The following is a 19,906-nucleotide window of genomic DNA, read 5'->3' as shown; positions in this document are numbered from 1 at the left end:
ATGCAGTTTGTTCCTAGTAGAGCTGCATAAGCAGTTTGAATAAGGACTAATGTTTTCATGCCATGACACCCCAGAGTATACCACATATCATATACCCTCCATGACTGGGAGACTTTCCTCTATCAAATGCACAATGATTCAGCCCAGCCCAAAGTGCTGCTTTCATGTAAAATGTACTGACACACCATGCCTCTCTGGCAACACTTACCATTACAGAACTAGGGGTGTTACACTCTAAAACCGATCTTGAGCTACCATAAACCATACACCCCAACGATCAGGAGACTCTACCCTACAAGCTGTAGCAGCACAATGTCCTGCTTTGTTTCTGCACAGGAGAATGATATTTAACTATAGGAGACTCTTCTGGTCTTGAAGGTATATGGTCTGAGGGGTGCGAGTTCCACCCTGCCTTGTTGAGATGCACCAAGCAGAAATTCCTCAGGGGCATTTCCAGGAAGTGTTTGGGGGAAGTAGAAAAAAGAGGTCTTAGGGGCAGCATAAGGCTGGAGGATTCTAAAAGGTAAGAATGGTTTTGAGGAAGGGAAAAGAGAGTAATTCTTGATATTTGGTTTGTTACTTGCTTAACAAGAAAATTTCATAAGAACGTGGATGGTAATTTGGTGCAGGCTGTTACCAATATGCTGACAACACTCAAATCTGTTTCTCCATATCAACTTCATTAGAAAATGGCATAGTTCTCTAAATGCGTGCCTGGAGGCGGTAATGGGCTAGATGAGGGATAACAAGCTGAGGTTGAATTTAGATAAGATAGAGGTACTGATTGTGGGGGGCAGTGGCGGTCAGGACTCTAAAGTAAAGTTGTGCCATCAAGTCAGTGTGGACTCCTGGTGACCACAGAGCCATGTGGTTTTCTTTGGCAGAATACAGGAGGGGTTTACTATTGCCATCCCCCGCACAGTATGAGACTATGCCTTTCAGCACCTTCCTATATCGCTGCTGCCCAATATAGGAGTTTCCCATATTCTGGGAAACACACCAGTAGGGATTTGAACCAACAGCCTCCTGTTCTCTAGGCAGGTTACTTCCCCACCGCGCCATTAGGTGGCTCTAGCAACGGTTTATACATGCCTGTTCTGGATGGGGTTACACTCCCCCAGAAAGAACAGGTACTTGGTACATTTCAACTCGCATTAGCATATTTTATCATATTTATCTACACTTCTCAGGGGGATGTTTGGATCCATAGGAGGAAGACGACTTTAGGCCTCACTTTTGGACGGCAAGTCATGAACTAACTCAATGACCATCTGTCAATCATTGCAACATGAATTGTCACAGGATCCAGGTGAACTACTCCAATATCCTGCACTGGAAAGGCAGTTTCAGCCCTGCAGAATAATCCACGTTGACAGCATCTTCTCACAATTCAGCTAAACATGTTAAAAACAGGAGGAAGAATTGCAGCCAACTGGATCAAGCATTTGATTCTTTCTCAAGCATTTAAGAGGAACTTTTTTTCCAAAAAAGAAGAAGTTTAAAACTGAAAACTTTAATAGCACTTATCAACAAAGAAGAAAGTATTGCCATTACCGGTTGCTTTTTTGACTGATGTGTGGAACTCATTAACATTTGATACATTCATGATATACTTTACACTCAGAAACTAAGGTAGCATCTCTGACAAAAAATGGAAGGACAGGAGAAGACTCCGGACAGCAGCTAGTGCATTCAGAGCTCAGACAAATAAAAGAGCAGGAGTAATTCGCAAACATTTTCTTCTCCACTTGAAAAACTGATTCTGCCCTGCTTGAAGAGAGGAAACATGTGTGCATGTTCTGAGGCAACCAGGCTAGGATCCCCATCATTTTGTTTTTGACTGGCATGCAGAGAAATGCAGCTAAACACAGCCAACAAAATCAGAAAGATTCCCATCCCTTTCCTCCCTCAAAAGATGCAACAGACAAAATCTATCAGGTGTATCTGTCTAAGGTGACTGTGGCTGGACCGAGGTCCTGTTGCATATCTGGTCGAACACTGACTATACAGGTGGCACTTTGGGGAAGCACTGTGCCTTCTGGAGATGCATCAGGTAGAAATTCACTGGGGTATCTCTAGCAAGTCATTAGGGAAAATGAACCTATTAGATTTCTGCCTGGGCTCATTCCACTTCAGCCCAATCCCGAGCTGAAGGACCAAGGCAAAGTATGCCTCATTTCTAAAGTCAGTATAATATACAAGACTATTCAAAGTCTTTACAGCCTATATGGTGCCTAAGTGAAGTTGGGCACCTTAATGGGCAATTCCAATGATTTTTAAAGCACAAACCAACATTTAAAGCATCAACTCCTAATCTTAAACTATCTTTTTTGAATGAGTAAATTCCATTTTATGCTCACACTAACCCACCAAGCTTCCTAGTTTAGAGGGCTCTGAAACTGGCTCTCCAGAGTCTAGGAACAACATGTTACCTACTATTGATATTTTCTCTTCTGTGTGTGGATTTTTGATCTTTACTTTTGAGCTCTGGTTGAAGCATTTTCCACACACTGAGCATTGACATTTCTCACAGCAAGTAGGCTGTGAACTGAAGCTGAAGCTTTTTACACACACTAAGTCTTTGATATGCTTGCTACCCTGTATAGATGCTTTGATGGCAAGCAGGCTGTGATATCTAGCTGAAGTTCTTTCCACATTATGAGCATTGATATTTTCTCTTCTATGTATGGATTTCTTGATGTTTCTTTAACTCTGAGCTGCACTTGAAGCTTTTTCTGCATACTGAGCATTCTTATGGTTTCTCCCGTGTGATTTTTTTAAAATGGCAAACAGGCTGCAAGCTGCACCTGGTTATTTCCATATTCTGAGCATTGATTAGGTTTCTCCCCTGTGTGGATTCTTTGATGACAAGTAAGCTGTGAGTTGTGGCTGAAGCTCTTTCCACACACTGAACATTAATATGGTCTCTCCTCTGTGTGTATTCTTCGATGGAAAGTATGCTGTGAATTGCAGCTGATGGTCTTTCCACACACCAAGCAATGAGATAGTACCCCACCCCCACCCCGGGTGGATGCTTTGATGATTAATAAGATGTCTTCTCAAATGGAAGTTCCTTCAACATCCTGAGTATTGGTACGGTTTCTCCTCATGTGGATTCTTAGATGGGAATTAAGTTGTCCTTGCTGACGGAAACCCTTTCCACACATTGAACATGGATATGGCTTCTCCCCTGTGTGGATTCTTTGATGGGAAGTAAGGTTAGCTTTCTGACTGAAGCTTCTTCCACACATTGAACATGGATATGGCTTCTCCCCTGTGTGGATTCTTTGATGACAAATAAGCTGCGAACTGAAGCTGAAGTTCTTTCCACATTCCCTGCATTGATATGATTTCTCCCCTGTGTGCATTTTCTGATGGGACTTAAGTTGTCCTTGCTGGCTGTAGCTCTTGCTACACACCAAGCACTGATATGGTTTATTCCCTGTGTGGATTCTTTGATGATAAATAAGGTCACTTATCCAACAGAAGCTCTTTTCACATTCTGAGCACTGATATGTTTTCTTATCTGTCTGAATTCTTTGAGGTGTGTGAAGGCTTGAGTTGTGGTTTATGACTTCCACACGTTGAGGGTATTTATCCCTTCCATTTCCAGTGTAATCCTTTGTTTGGACCGGAATTTTAGGGGCATTATTGCATTCAGAAGTAGCAGATTTCTTCTCCCAGAGATATTTTGCTTCCCTTTTCCTACTCGGCAGTTCATCCTTTCTCCCACCTCCATCATCTGCAGGAGTAAAATAAAGAGAGCCTCCCACTAAGGGAGAAATAGAACTCAAGTTACAGAAGAGAATTCTTTTCTCATGGGGAACCTGATCCTTTTGTATTAATCAGCCCCTCTTCATTGTCTCTAACTGGCAGCCTGGGGGGTGTTGGGGAATTGATTTTCTGGTGCCCCGCAAGCATAAAGACCCAGGTTCAATCTCTTGAGGAAAGATCTGAAGTAAGGGAGCAAGAAAGAACTTGGAGGCTCACTGCCAGTCAAGGCACACAATACTGGACATGGTGGACCAATGGTAGCTTCATCTGCTGGCAAGTTCTAGGAAACCTGCTATGACAAAGACTCTTCCTCACCCACAGTTTGGACCTAAATGATCCTTCACTATAACCTCCTCATCACAGTTCCCAGAGTCCCCACCAGATATTTACTGCATGGCTACTGTAGTTGGCACTGCCTTTCTGGGGTGCCCCATGCCCCCACCTCTCATGTTTGGGGCTACAGGCTTTTAGTGTATTTATTTATTTTATTTAACATATTTATATACCATCCAAAACCTGCATCTCTGAGAGGTCTGTAGTAAAAACAATACAGATTAAACAAAGTTAAAATGATAAAAACATTAAAATCATTTAAAATCAAACATTAAGAGTTTAACAATGATAAATCTAATTAAAAGCCAGGGTGTGTTTTCAGTGCCTTATTAAAAGTTGCCAGTGATGGGGAGCTCTTATTTCAAGTGCATTTCAAGTGGGAGTGCATTCCAAATCCCAGGGGTAGCAACAGAGAAGTCCTGTCCCCACAGAAGAACCTCTCCAGCTGATCTCAACGGGCGATGGGGCTCATGGCAAAAAAGACGTCCTATTAAACAGGTCTAAGCTGTTTAGGGCTTTATAGGTAATAACCAGCACCATGTATTTTGCCCAGAAACTTATTGGCAACCAGTGTAGCTCTTTCAAAAAAGGAGTAATGTGGTTTCTCCGAGGTGATCCAGAGACCAACCTCGTTGCCGCATTCTGTACCAACTGCAGTTTCCAGACTACGTACAAAGGCACACAGAACGCATTGCAGTAGTCCATTCTAGAGGTTACCAGCATATGTGCCACCATTCTGAGGTAGTTTTCCTCATGAAACTGATGCAGCTGGCCCTTCAGCCGAAGCTGATAGAAAGCACCTCTGGCCACCGCCTCAATCTGGGACACCAGGGAGAAGTGTGGAGCCATAAGAACAGCCCTGCTAGATCAGGCCCAAGGCCCATCTAGTCCAGCATCCTGTTTCATACAGTGTCCTACCAGATGCCACTGGAAGCCACAGGCAGGAGTTGAGGGCATGCCCAGGCAATGTACCTGTTCCTTCTGGGGGATTGTGACCTCATCCAGCACAGGCAGATCAAAATCATCTCCCGAGTTCCAACCCCTAACAATAAGTACCTCAGTCTTATCTGAATTCATCCTCAGTTTATCCCTCATCTAGCCCATCATTGCCTCCAGGCAGACATTTAGAGAGGTTATGCCTTCTCCCAATGAGGTTGACATGGAAAAATAGATTTGGGTGTCATCAGCATATTGATAACATCCTGCACCAAATCTCCTGATGATCTCTCCCATCAGCTCCACATAGATGTTAAACAACATCAAAGACAATATGGAGTCCTGAGGGACACCATATGAAAGAAAGTTCAGATTTTGAAGAACAGTCTCCAAGAGACAACATCTGGAATCTGCCTGTGAGGTAGGAGCGGAACCACTGCAAGGTGGTGCCTCACATCCCGAAACCCTTCAGGCAATCCAGAAGGATACTATGGTCAATAGTATCAAAGGCTGCTGAGAGATCCAAAAGGACCAACAGAGTCACACTCCCTCTGTCAGTTTCCAGTTGGAGATCATCTATCAGGCCCACCAAGGCAGTCTTCACCCCATAGCCCACCCGAAAGCCAGTTTGAAATGGGTCTATAATCAGTTTCCTCCAAGACCGCCTGGAGCTAGGAGTCCACCGCCCTCTCAATCACCTTGCCCAGCCATGGAAGGTTGGAGACAGGCCTGTAGTTGATTATCTCTGAGGGATCCAAGGCAGGCTTCTACAGAAGTGGTCTAATGATTGCATCCTTGAGACAAGGAGGCATTCTGCCCTCCCTCAGAGACGCATTTATAATTTCTAACAGGCCCTGTATAACAGTATCTCTGCCAGATAGTATAAGCCATGTTGGGCAAGGATCAGGAAGGCAAGTGGTAGGCTGAACCATGCCAAGTAACTTGTCTATATCCTCAGGAGTCGCAAAATGAAACTGATCCAGGTTCACCACATAAGAGGACCTGCTGGACATCTCAGCATCAGACACTGTAACAATTGTGGAGTTTGAATCTAAGTCAGCCCAAATACAAAATATTTTGTCCACAAAAAACTCATTAAGAATGTTGCAGTGAGTAATTGTTGGTTCCAAGTACTGATTCAAGGGGGAAGGGGCAAGCACTAACCTGTTCACAACCCTGGACAACTCCACTGGATGTGAATTTGCGGACGCGATATGGGCAGAGAAGAATTGCTTTTTGCCATACTTACCACCTGAGGATAGATCTTCAAATGCACTCCATGGAATAATCTGTTGGATTCAAGTTGAGTCTTTCTCCACTTGTGCTCTAGTCGTCTACCTCGCCGCTTTAGCCCTCATAGCTCTTCCATATACCGGAGATTCGAAGCGGGTCAGAGAGGACACTTAGGACCGATTGTGTCCACTGCTCTGGTGAGTTGGCTGTTCCAGTTCTCCACCAGGGTATCAACAGGGTCACCGGCAGAGCCAACATTAAATCCCTCCAAGGCTTATCGGAATTCTATTGGATCCAATAACCTTCTCGGGTGGACCAACCTAATGGGCCCCTCGCCCTTGTGGAGGTGGGAAGTGATCATGAGTCCGACCTTAACCAGATGGTGATCATGACAATGGGGAAATCACAGGAGTCTCCACCCACGGAACACCATACTGTTCAGAGTTAAAGACCAGATCAAGCATGTGACCATCAATGTGTGTTGGTCCCAAGACTACTTGGTATAGGCCCATAGTCATCATGGCTGCTATTAACTCTTGAGCCAACCTGGACAAACTGGACCAAAGTGAACATTGAAGTCCCCTGCCACCGGAACCTGGGAGACTCCAACACCAAGACTGAGACCAAGTCCGCCAGTTCTGTTAGGGACTCTGTTGGGCAGCAGAGTGATTGGTACACCAACAGACCAGTCTATCCCTGGTCCCCAAACTGAAGTACATATATTCAATATGGTCAGACACTTTGTCAGGGATCCTGGCAATGGAGATGTTGTTCAGCCATTCCACCTCCCCGCCCACATCAGTGTTCCCTCTAACAAGGATTCCCAGATGTGGTTGACTACAACTCCCAGAATCCCCAGCTGCAATGGCTTTTGCTTGGGGATTCTGAGAGTTGTAGTCAACAGTATCTGAGAATCCCTGTTAGAGGGAACACTGGCCCACATCCCCTTCCCTGCTCCTCAACAGAGTACCCTGGAGAAAGAAGCTGGGACCAGACTGGGCCACCAAGCCACCACAACCAAGTCTATATGATACATACCAGGTCAGCCCTTTCATCCAGAATCGGATTATGGATTATTTCAGTTCTGGCCTGACCTGGCATTACAAAGGAGCAAGACAAGGCTCTGTGGGTGGCTGGCACTGCTCCCCAAGGTCAAAGAGCTGACAGGACAGCCAGAAGAGGAAACAGCTACTAAGCTTCTGATTTTCCTTCCCCTGCAATGGCCTGCTGACATCCTAATATTACTTCTTCTATTCCTCACCACCACTGGAAGAGCTGACCCATACTCAGTAGGTACACCCCGTCTCCCCATCTCCAGAGAAACCTAGGTGCATTGGAACTAAACTCATACAGGATTTAAAACAGAAGCCAAATTAAAAAATACCCACTCACCACTATCACACCTACGAAGAATGCAGGGCCAAGCAGCCTGGCCCTCACCTTCATTATCCCCTGAAATGGATGTCCCAAAGGGCTCTCCCTGCCACCACCATAGAGGTGGCTTCTATCAGCTTTGGCTGAAAGGCCAGCTGCATCAGTTTCATGAGAAAAATGACCTCAGAATGGTGGCATATATGCTGGTAACCTCTTTGCCAGCCCAATCTGTGCAGCATGTCTGGCTGCTATGATAAACTGGTCTCATGAATCCAATAAATGCAGGTTAGGCTGAACACCAGTCTAGCCTGGACTAGATAGACCTTGGGCTTGATCCAGCAGGGCTGTTGTTATGTTCTGAGCACTGAAGGAGAAAGGGGGACGTTTTAAGCCTAAGGGAGTTTGGCCATAACAGTTCAAAGACTTCTGGGGTGGCAGCTAAGAAACTTACAAATGGAAGCCAGGCCTCTAAGCCAAGAGTTTTGTTATCCCAGGAGTAGAAATTGCAGGTTTGGGGTTCCAATTTTATGGAACAGAGCCCTCTTGCACTGGATTTAGCCAGACAGCCCTGTTCCCTCTAAGGCGTGTGCATGTGTGCGTGCTCACAAGTTTTTTGATGTCTGCACTTAGTTTTAGATCCCGTTCAGGTTGAATCAGGAAGGCCTCATTCTGAATGCATGTGCGCACATGCTGCCTTGATACTGCCACCCAGAGATGAGAAAAATTAGAAGGACCACTGACAGACAGATGTTGATTTGACTTTAGGAGGGGAGGGTGGTGGTTGGATACAACAAGTACCAGTAACTATGCCAGCAAACAGGTGTGTGGCCTTTCAACCCTCTGAATAAATTCTGCCTCCCAATGAGGAATGGGCTGGGGGCTTCCTTAAAATGTGCACTTAGAGCAGAGATGACAGTGGGGAAAAAGATCTTGCAGACATCGGAGAAGGGTCAGATCCCACATTGTAGTTGTAGTCAATAACGTCGGGTAATCCCTGTTACAGGGGGAAATGGTGCTAATCTATTTTGATTGTAAGTATATGGCCTTGTGCATGCAAAAGCTGGGAAGAGTCAATAATGTCCTCAACCACAGCCCTCTAGTTCACTGTTGCAGATCAACAGCAGCAGCAAAGGGAAGGAGAGGCCTTACCCAGAGAGGCCAGATGCCCACAGATCTCCTCCATGACTTCTGAATGCAGAGCCCGTTGGTCTGGATTCAGCAGAGCCCACTCCTCCTTCCTGAAACACACAGCCACATCCTCAAAGGTCACTGGACCCTGAAAAAAAGAAAGAAACATTGTCACTAATGCAGTAATCCAAGAAAGGAGGAAAGGTGAGGTGGCAAGCAATCCTCCTTCAGGGCCCAAAGCTTCCCAAGTGGGTCGCTTGGACAGTCTAAGCCAAGGGAGAGAGATGGATTCTTTAAGACCCAGAGAGATGCACAGGGAATAGAGGTCCCCAGGCAGTGCTCCCTCTTCTCCTGCATGAACCCTCCTTTACCTGGTTCAGTTGGACAGAGGCTGTCTCCGCTCTCCCAGAAAGAGGGGAAGGTCTGGATGGAAGAGTCAATGGGACTTCACCACCTGGGAAGGAGACCAAAACAGATGCCTGATCATCACTCAAAAGGCCTGTCCCTATGCTGCTTTGGTTTATGTAGTATACACAGTTTTCCATCCTACATTTAAATCCCAAGATGGCTCACATTTTAGGAAAACTATATACAGGTTTTTCAGAAGTAAAAAATATCCCAAGCAAAGATTCAATCAGCCTCCATGCAATGACTAATATCAGATGGCATTAAAAGCCACAGAGAATAAACACGTCTTCAGCTGCTACCTAAATGTCCTTCCCCACATACAGGTTCCAAAGAGGCTGTCAAAGCAGCTGATGAATATCGGCTATATTCAAGAGAATGAGATCAAGTTAAAATATGCCTCATTAATGCTCCATGTTAAAACTGCTGCTCTTGCATCTACCAAGGAAGGCGAAGAGATGATTAGCAGGCAGCCTCCTGGGATACCAGATTTCTGGCTACAGGTGGGCAAGTTCATCCTGGGACTCCTTACCCTGCACCGTGGCACCTCCTTCACTTGCTTGCATGATCCACCTGAATGATGGCCTCTCTCTATGGTCCAAAGAAGCCATCTCTGCTAGAGACAAATCAGTTTCTACTTTGGGTGCCTTCTGGCCCTAAAAGACAAAGAGCGAATTAACGGAGAGAGGGATTAGCAGATGGTTTACAATTCGGACTGCTTTCCCTCACAGGACGGATCTAAGATCTTCCATGCACTAAGATCTTTCATGGGACACTGCTGTACCTTCCCTCAAGGTACCTTGCACAACACCTCACCAACAGGTTTTGAGAGGTTTAAAGTGGGATATATAATCAGCGGCCACAGCCACTTGAGGAAACTCTCAGCACTCACCCTGAGCCCTAGAGCCTCTCAGGGTAGCTGTTTTGTCTGGGCACAACAATTTTATCTTCAAATGGAAGATAAGCTTGAAGCATGCCACCTAGCCCAGGATAAAGCCACTACCAAGGATTTATTGTTGTCTGAATACAATACTTTTCTCCTTCTCATAGAACTACAATCAAGCACATCTTCCATCCAGAAACAGTCTCACTCCCAACTGACATTAACTGGCACAGACTCTCTCACCCAATCTGTATATGGAATCCCCACTGCCCAATCACCACAGCCCTTTTGCTGCCTCTGCTACATTCAGTATGAGAGTTTCCACAGTCTATTTGGCAGAATGCTTATTCTCCTCATTTCCTCATGACTGCTGCACACTAAACTTTGGAGAAAGATCAGTGTTCCACTAGGGGGGAAAGGGAGGTGGGGAGATTTGACCAAATGGGGCTGAAAAGCCTTTTGAGAGATTATAAATCCCTTACCTATCTGAATTGTTAAGCAAAATGGATTTGGGGGGAAGATTCCTGAACATTTTAAAATCCTTATACTCAAATTCAGAAGCTCATACGAAAGGAAATAACTGTCATTCTACTAACTGGCTTCAAAATATCAAAAAGAACACGCAAAAGTTGTCCTTTATCTCAATCCTTTTTGCTTCATCAACCAAACAACTAACTAACTAACTAACTAACATTTATTTATTTATTTAGAGGCATTTAGATCAGATGATACTTTTTAAAGATGTAAAAATAGGAAATCTTAGAAATGTATTCAGTTTATCAGCAGACAATTGTGATACTTTTCATCGCAAACCCAAAGGATGGTTTGGAGAGCATAACTAAAATATAGTTCTGCTTTCAACAGCTTTCAAGTTTTAAGATAAACTATTCAAAATTAGAATTTTCATGTGTTAACATGCATGATGAAAGAAAGAGTCAACAAGGAAATAATGAATTACAACAAGCTCTTTTTTAGAGTTAAAAAAATTCATTTAAATGTTCAAAATTAAACCTGTCATAGTTAATGAGAATTCACACTATAACAATCTTAGTGTTACAGAGAAAAATCAGAAAACTTCTGTGATTGGTAGAAAACAAATGGATTTGGAAAAATGTATAAATAATATTTCCTATTCAAAAGGCTCAATATATACCATTTATAAATTATTAAATACATGTACGAGGAACAGAAAAAGCCATAATTATATGAAAGGGTGGAAATTGGATTAAGATACAGTGTTGGGATCTGGCTGTTGGACAAAAATATGGAATCAAACCTGTTTAAAATCACAAGGTTTGGATATTAGGGAACTAAATGTGAAGGGGAGTATTAGGTAGTATGGAACACTAGTATGGCTGCTACTACTACAACAAATATTTATATAAAACTTTGGAGCAATTTTGTTGTTCCTTGTTGCTTTCAGAGTGTTTAATTACATCTAATGTGGCTAAATTCTGTGCTGCTGCCATAAATATACGTCACCAGATGGTTAATAAGGATATTTTACTGTTTTAAATTTTTATTATCACTATGTTTTCAATTTTGTTAAAAATTTTTAACTAATTCTAATTTCAGCCTGTTTTAACTATATACACTCAATTTATTGTTATATAACTGTAATCTTTCTCTTCTGTTTTGGCTTGTGGCTGTAACATTAAAGTATATAAAACTTTTCAACCAAAGTTCTCAAAGCTTGAAAAAACAAACAAGATGGTTTGTTTGAACACCACTCCAATTGTCGCATATGTTTAATAATAATTCTCCATGTCAGAGAAAATGTAGTGAACTTGGATCTTATACTCATATGTGCTCTAGTTGTCTACGGATCATACAATTCTGATTCAGAATTTGCCGTATATAACCAATATTAATCTACAACTAGATTTAAAGTTCCTCTTGCCAAATTATTTAGATTAGGGGTGTCAAACTCAAATCAAGTGGTGGGCTGGATTTGATTCCAATGCATCTCTTGGGGGCTGTGCATAGCCTCCTACCGCTTTCCATCTCCCTCCTCCTCCACCCTCTCTTCCTTTCTTCTTCCCTCTTCCTGAGGTGGCAGCAGGTGGGAAGGAATGGGCCGATGAGGGAAAACACAGGAGCAGCGGCTTCTTGGGGGCTGGATTGCAAAGCTCTGTGGGCCAGATGCAGCCCACAGGCTGCACTTTGACACTCTGGACTTTGATAAGCTGCAATTGGTTTGTAGCGTATAATTCTTGATTATACAACTAGTAACAGACTTGGTATAGCAAGGAATAGTCTTGATATAGCAAGGAACTGGAAGAACAAAAAGCCTCTTTCTTCTACCAGAACTTGGTTTGACAAGATATGGAATCTTTTAGTGTAATACAAATTTTCGCAAAGTATCGAAGTGACCTTAAATTTGAGTCATATTGATATTTTTCTAGTAACATGGTTACCATTTTTAAATTTTATTTTCAGAAATAGGATTAATTGTAAGAGACCACAACAATTGTAAGCTAATTATATTGTGTAACAATATTTAAAATCTGGTTTTGTCTATGGATCAAATGGATCTAATGGGATAAAGAAAAATTACATACAGGTTTGTACATATTTAGAATTATCTTATTCTTGTAATTTGATGATTTGTGAAATTTTTCATAATTTTTTTTCTTGTATTAATTGAACTGTATATATGTTTCTGAAAAATAAATGATAAAATCTCCAGCACAACCCTGTACCTTACCTCAAACATAAATACAAACCAGTATTTTCTACCTGAAATTCTAGAGTAAGCAAAACACCAATTTCAGCACACCTTGGACAGGGCCTTCTCACTAGTGGCTCCGAGATGGTGCAGCTCCATTCCCAGGGAGTCCTCCCTGCTGTCTCTCTTGGCTTTCAGGCACAGGACAAATGCAGATATATTTCAGAGGGTATGGGGTGGTTGAAGATAGTGGTAGATGGTATGACTCTATTAGCTGTGGCTACTGCAGTTTTTGTCCCAATTGATTTCTACTAGGGGTATCCACAAAACCTGTTTGTTTGGTTCGAGTCGGAACCGGACTCGAACTGAACCAAGCATGTTTAGTTCCCCACCCCCAAACAGACCCCCTGGCTCAGCTCAAATTCGAGCCCATCATGCAGATGGCCAGTGTGCATGCACTGTAGCCTCCAAAATAGCTGCCACCAGTGCAGAGAGGCCCAGAATGGCCCAAAAATTCCCTAACCAAGCAATTTGAAACCAGAGGAGGGGGGGGAGAAAACTGTCAAGAGACTCCACTGCAGTTGCAGCAGCACCCCCTAGAGACAGAGAGTGTTGGATCCCCACCCCCCATCGAGCCGGCAGAGGGTGTGGGGTTGGCTCGACCTCGAGCTGAACCAGGCTTGGACGGAAGGTGAGCCCCTGAGGCAGACCAGTTCGATGGCAAACCAGCTCATGGTTGAGCGGTTCGCACATCCTTAACTTCTACTACTTTTACAGCTACTATAACACGTTTTGTTAGCGACCTTATAGACTTTTTAATCAAAAGATGACATATAAATATCTCAGAATCATCTTCCAGGTATGGTGCAGTCAAAAGGAAAAAGCTTGAGACAGCCTTACCATCCTGAAGGGCCAACAGCGGGGATGTCTAAGATAGCCTCATACATATGTTTTGCCTCTAGGAGGTACCAGGATGAAAGAGATGCTCTCACCTGCTGCTCTTCCTGCTTCTTGGCCTCTGCCTGGCTCAGGAGGAAACCTTCTGCCAGCGCCACTGCCTGGGAACTGGTCTCCACTCCGCATTCTCTGACCCAGCTTTCCATCTCCGGGGGCATGACGCTCAGGAACTGTTCCAGAATCACCAGGTCCAGGATCTGAGCCTTTGTGTGCTTTTCTGGCTTCAGCCAGTGACAGCAAAGACTGTGGATTTGGCTGCAAAGCTCTCGGGGCCCCTCGGTCTCCTGGTAAGAGAACTGTCTGAGCTGGTGGCACTTTGCAGCTGAGCTGGTGGCATCCTCACCCAGCATCTCCTGCACGGTTCTTTCCCAGAGTTGCTCACTGCTCTTAGTCTGTTTGGCTAGAGGGTCCCTTCCTGCTTCAGGGCCAGCTGAGTGTTCCTTTTCCATCTCCGCTCTGCCCTCCAAGGCGCTTCCAGGAATACTCCTTGCTCTTTGGTAAGTCTCTTGGTAAAGATCTCCTTGCTCTTTGGTAAGTCTCTCTTTTAAAGCAAGGACTAACTAGGCAGATGGAGCTCTTCAGTCCTGCCAACGCAACACATTACTCACTCTGCAGTATCACAAAAGTGAGTGATCCTAGCTAGCAACCAAGGTTTCTCCCTCTAATACAACAAGAAAGGTAAACCCATTTGAAAGGAGTGCCAAGGCTTCTAATGGGCTGTCTGGTTGCCTTCCCACAGGATTCCACCATCAGTACCTCCTGGCTAAACACACCGGGGGTGGGTGGGTGGAATCTATGGGTATGGGTGTCTCAGGGTTCAATGTGTGGTAAGGGATCTCTCATTTCCTCTTCCCTTCCCACTTCAAGCCCTACCTCCCTTGTGTAAACCACCCAGAGATTTGCAGATGGGGCAGTACAGAAATGTTCTAAATACATAAATCACATTACATAGGTAGGAGTGTACATACATCTGTACACTTGTACAACATAACATCTTACATAGCCCTACCTTGGAGATTCCAGGGAAGGAACTTTGAATCTTCTGCATGCAAGCATGCAAATGCCCTTCTCAGAGTGGCCCCATCCCCTGAAGGAAATATGTTACAGTGCTCACAGCTCTCCCATTCAAATGCAAATCACGGTTGACCCTGCTCTGCAAATTCATGCCTGCTGCCATAAGACCACCACCTTAAGTGGTGCAGCGGGGAAATGCTTGACTAACATGAGAAGATTGTCATTTCGAATCCCTGCTGGTATGTTTCCCAGACTATGGGAAACACCTATATCAGGCAGCAGCAATATAGGAAGATGCTGAAAGGCATCATCTCATACTGCATATGGGAGACCATAGTAAACCCTTTCTGTATTCTACCAAAGAAAACAACAAGGCTCTGTGGGCACCAGGAATTGAAATCGACTTGACGGCACACTTTACCTTTACCACAAGACCAGCTCTCCTCCCATAATATGGCGGGCCATATTAACGTATCATGCCCTATTGTGTCTCCGGGTGTGAGCTCTCTCACTTTCTCTTTCCAGCCCCACCTCCACGTGGAGCTACCCTTCTGCCTTTTCTCTCCATCCACTACCTGAGGATCTCCACATGAGCATTTCCTATGCCCACTCCCCACTTTTTGGCCAGGAACCCACTCTTTACCCTGGGAAATTCTAGACCACCGCCATCCTATATGGGCTGGGTGGTGGGGGCTATGCAATGCATGATCCAATGCACAGTCCTTATTTTATGCAAATACCCACTTATGAATGTGGAGCCCCCTTGCTTCACCCCTGAGACTGAGTCTGCCAGGGCCGCTCTGGCTGATGCCAATATCCTGCCTTTGCCTCTCTTCATGGCTCAGAGGCTGAAACTGCCGTTTGTTTTTTTTTGTAGGGGGACGAGATAGCAACTCCCCAGTGAACAACGAGGATACCACCCTACCCCCCACCCCAGCTCCCCTAGCACTCCTTAGCCCCAAGGTCACCAGCGTTACATAGGAAGCGGCCATATATTGAGTCAGACCATAGATTCATCTAGCTTAGTATTGTCTTCACAGACTGGCAGCGGCTTCTTCAAGGCTGCAGGCAGGAATCTCTCTCAGCCCTATCTTGGACGCACAAGGCGTCCTTCCCTTTGGCCCGTGTGGTAGCATTTAAGGAGGTTGAGCGGGGAGGCCTAGCAATACCAGCCCTGCAACCCTATTTTGTAACTGAATTCATGTCCTACAATTTTGGAAACTGGATTTTCGTGAATGTTCATAACATGTCCAACCTCCTACAAAAAACCTGGGTTTCGCTTTTCACTCTACATTGACGAAAGTCAACATGGGGCATAGCGTGGTGGGGGAAAGGTTCTTTCAATGGTAATATTACACAAGTATTGAAAAGAGACAACCCAGACTACTTGAGAGATTTGTTATTCACACTAAAAAAACTGAAGGTTAACCGGATCTATTTAAAGGATCCTCCTCAGTTAAGCAGCTAAGGAAAACAATTTATAGAGAGATTCTAGATGTGGCTTTTTAAAAACCCGATTTAGAACGTAAACTCTACAAACACCGCACTTCACAGTACTTGTTGCAACTCGATCACACTATCGCTCTCTTTAAGGAGAAAAACGTCCCTTTTCATTTATGGGAAACAAGGTGGCACTTATACCACCAAGTACTGCCGCTTGGCTCCCAGAGGACCAGCAAGAGTGTCCTAAAATCACCTGCAAACAGAAAGCTGGTGAGTTAGGCAAGACATTCAGGGAAACTCACTCACATTTCTTAAAAGTGTGTGGTAGCCAAAAGAGTGTGGCAGGGAGTAAGCAAGTTTTTAGAGTGGCCTGATTTGGAAAAACAGACTTGGGAAGAACTAACTCGGGTTTGAGCAACAGAACCTCTTTTTGAGGTCCCAGAAAGAAACCTTCAAGGAAACGAGACGGAACGGGTGCCCTCATACTAGGGAATTGGAACATTCCCCTTCTCGTAATCAGGTTAGTAAACCTGTATGTCATTTATGCTATGCTCCTGCATAGGAATAGGGAGGGAAGACACAACCAAGAGGTTCACATGGATGAGACAGTAAATCTCTTCTGGAAGTTTGTATGATTATGTGCAAAAAGACAAGTGTATCCCTTCTAAACAGCAATGGGACAAACCCTCCCCCCTCATTACTGGATGTGCCTTGAAATCCACCACCCCGTTACAGTACTGCCTGCATATACTTTATAACCCTGTAGGTTACCAAATCCTTGTGTGTAAATTTATTATTATTATTTTTACATTTATATCCTGCTCTTCCTCCAAGGAGCCCAGAGTGGTGTACTACATATTTGAGTTTCTCTTTCACAACAACCCTGTGAAGTAGGCTAGGCTGAGAGAGAAGTGACTGGCCCAGAGTCACCCAGCTAGTTTTATGGCTGAATGAGGATCTGAACTCGGGTCTCCCCGGTCCTAGTCCAGCACTCTAACCACTACACCACACTGGATCTACAATAAATCTTTGTAGATATATGATGTACAAACAACCACTTTGTATATAATTGTGCTTTGGTAACGTACTGTATGCTTTGGTAGTTTGTTGGTTGTTGGTTCAATAAAAAAATCTTGTCCTATTAAAAAAATCTTGTCCTATCTTGGAGATGCCAAGGAGGGAACTTGGAACCTTTTCCTCTTCCCAGAGAGCAGCTCCATCCCCTATGGGGAATATCTTACAGTGCTCACACATCAAGTCTCCCATTTATTTACACTTTATATCCCGCTCTTCCTCCAAGGAGCCCAGAGCAGTGTACTACATACTTTGGTTTCTCCTCACAACAACCCTGTGAAATAGGTTAGGCTGAGAGAGAAGTGACTGGCCCAGAGTCACCCAGCAAGTCTCATGGCTGAATGAGGATTTGAACTCAGGTCTCTCCAGTCCTAGTCCAGCACTCTAACCACTACTCCACGCTGGGTGCGTTTAGCTCAGGGGACAAATCGTGCTTGCTACCACAAGGCCAGCTCTCCCTGCTGCAGCCCACATAGCCTTTTGCACTCACCAGATCTCCCGCCCAGCCTGACGCCGGCAAGAGGGAAAAGCCAAATCTCCTCCAGGCAGCTCTAGGACTCGCCTCTCGCTCCCTTTAACCCTCCGCTTGCTTTGTGGCTGCAAAAGCCAGAGTTCAGGAGGAGAAGGAATCCGGCGTCGTGGTAAAGCTCCCACCGCTTCCCTGCTCCACCTCCTCCTGGGTATCCCCTCCCTGCTGTCTTTGTTCCCAGGGGGCTGGCTGGAGGGGAAGTTCAGCCACCACCACCCCCAGTCCCGGAGCGGAAGGGTTAAGTTGCCAACGCTGCTAGTTAGTCGCGCCTGTGCTGCGCTAGTGAGACTGATATGTAAACCTGAGGGGCTGAAACGCACCTCGGGAGTCAGTGGGGATCCCTCCGTGGCTCCAGATTGGAAGGGAGGGAGCCCTTAGCAAACAGGGATATAATGGATGGACTGACAGAGAGAGCACAATAACTCCTAAACCCTAAGTTAACCCAAACGTAGCACTCAGGAAATTTGGATCAATCCTTGGCAGCATCTCCTGGTAGCAGGGCTGGGAAAGACCCTCCTTTCTCTGGAACGCTGCCTGTCGGTGAAGTCAATCAGGAGCTAGGCGGGAAATGGTCTAACTCCAGATAAGGCTGCTTCATCTACTGCCATAAGACTCAGATCCCTACATAGCGCACTGCCGACTTGCAAAATCTCTCCAATATATATTGGGGACAGAAATTGGCATAATATTCTGTTGTTCGAAATACCTTGGAACAGGTTTAGGAAACTCTTCTTGAAAGCCTGGAGAACGGGCAGCTGCCAATCAAAACTGAGCTGATTGGTCCAATATTCTCAGCGAGGCAAATAGCCCAGGAGCAGTGTGTGTATGTGATTTCATTTGCAAAATCTGTGATAAAATTAATGAAGATGGTTTTTTAAAAAATGAAAATGAAAATGAAAACTTCTCTAGATGAAGAATTCCCTTGATGTCACTCTTCCATGTGTGAGGCTTGGTTGTGATGACTTCATCAAGATGACCACCATCACTATAATTATCAGAAATTATTTGATCAATTTTGTTGTGTACCGTGTCACTGGAAATGTATTTTCAGAAACTACAAAGCATGACCACATGACATCCAATGGGTTGGTTTTTGGGGGGAGGGGGGCTTCCCCCCCATAGACCAAACAAGAAAAATGGTGTTTTAACATCAATTTTGAACCAATTAGCCCTACTCATCGAAGATCCACTGAAATAATGGGACTTCATTTACTCATGACAAACTTAAATTCCATTATTTCAATGGGTCTACTTTGCACAAATTTAAGTTCAGATTGCGGCCATTGCGTATAGTAAGGTTGCAGGCAGACAAGACCACAAGGGCCCTCCTATGTTAAGTGCCTCAAGCCTCCCAAAGCCTTAATCTGGCTCTGGTTAGAGCAGTGATCTTCCTTAAGCTGGCCACAGTCCCCTCGTGGCCCACGAAAACCCCACTAGTGGCCTCTGGCTTGTCTCTTCATTTCAGGATGCCTGAAAACATCTGTTTCCCCTTCTCTCCCTCACTGGAAGGAGAGGAAAGCGGGGGAAAGGCTCCCAGGCAGCAAAAGCTACTTGAAAAGGACAGGGGAGAGCTCGCTTGGGGCTCTCCAGAGCCCAATAGTAGGCGGGGGAAATTCACTTGGGGCTTTTCCAGAGCCCGAGCCACACACCCCTGTGGGCTTTGGCGGCCTTTTCCATTGGTGGCCCGGATTCTTTGAACCCATTTACACAATGGCAGCTCTGCCCCTGTAGTCCTCCCCACTGCCCACCAGCACTGGGGAAAGCACAGCAAGGTGTAGTGGCTAGAGTGCCGGACTAGGACTGGGGAGACCCGAGTTCAAATCCCCATTCAGCCATGAAACTAACTGGGTGACTCTGGGCCAGTCACTCTCTCTCAGCCTAACCTACTTCACAGGGTTATTGTTGTGAGGAGAAACTCATGTATGTAGTAGACTGCTCTGGGCTCCTTGGAGGAAGAGCGGGATAAAAAATGTAAAAAACAAACAAAAAAACCAACAAAACAAAAACAAAACAAGGAGGTGGGAAATGGCTCCCACACTGCAGATTTTCTTTTTTTAACCCAAAGTGAAACTTGAAAAATAATGATGATCACTTCACTGCCCTGTGGAGTTTTGTCACTGTAAGGCAAAAGTCCTGCTCCTTCACGCCCCACCAC

The 19,906-nt window shown here is 44.9% G+C and overlaps 1 protein-coding gene across 7 annotated transcripts; it reads right to left on the bottom strand.

The window, feature by feature from the left end:
* Positions 1 to 1,497: 1,497 nt before the first annotated feature.
* LOC128344644 (zinc finger protein with KRAB and SCAN domains 8-like) lies at positions 1,498 to 19,570 on the bottom strand. Of its 7 annotated transcripts, XM_053295221.1 has the most exons (7): positions 17,713 to 17,729; positions 14,701 to 14,778; positions 13,727 to 14,275; positions 9,716 to 9,839; positions 9,150 to 9,232; positions 8,800 to 8,926; positions 1,498 to 3,772 (listed from the first exon to the last, which is right to left on the bottom strand). In XM_053295221.1, the coding sequence occupies exons 3-7, from the start codon at positions 14,138 to 14,140 to the stop codon at positions 3,060 to 3,062; spliced, it is 1,461 nt and encodes a 486-aa protein (XP_053151196.1). In that variant the 5' UTR covers positions 14,141 to 14,275; positions 14,701 to 14,778; positions 17,713 to 17,729; the 3' UTR covers positions 1,498 to 3,059. The 7 variants fall into 7 exon arrangements, with proteins under 7 accessions (XP_053151196.1, XP_053151194.1, XP_053151197.1 ...); XM_053295219.1 differs by lacking the exon at positions 17,713 to 17,729 and adding an exon at positions 18,458 to 19,570 and having other exon boundaries at positions 13,727 to 14,778; XM_053295222.1 differs by lacking the exons at positions 14,701 to 14,778; positions 17,713 to 17,729 and adding an exon at positions 18,458 to 19,570.
* Positions 19,571 to 19,906: the final 336 nt, after the last annotated feature.

The sequence above is a fragment of the Hemicordylus capensis genome, chromosome 2 (genome assembly GCF_027244095.1).
Source record: "Hemicordylus capensis ecotype Gifberg chromosome 2, rHemCap1.1.pri, whole genome shotgun sequence".
Classification (NCBI taxonomy): Eukaryota; Metazoa; Chordata; class Lepidosauria; order Squamata; family Cordylidae; genus Hemicordylus; species Hemicordylus capensis.
Note: the sequence above shows the minus strand (reverse complement) of the source record. Positions and strands in the feature narration are given on the sequence as shown.

What these genes read in the sequence shown, in the direction of transcription:
- LOC128344644 (XM_053295219.1), bottom strand. Translation starts at nt 14,140, where the DNA reads ATGGAAAAGGAACACTCAGCTGGCCCTGAAGCAGGAAGGGACCCTCTA. An exon ending in AGAAGCAGGAAGAGCAGCAG is followed by an intron (nt 9,840 to 13,726) that starts GTGAGAGCATCT and finishes TTTGTCTTTTAG; the next exon opens with GGCCAGAAGGCACCCAAAGT. An exon ending in TGGGCATCTGGCCTCTCTGG is followed by an intron (nt 3,773 to 8,799) that starts GTAAGGCCTCTC and finishes TTTCTCCCTTAG; the next exon opens with TGGGAGGCTCTCTTTATTTT.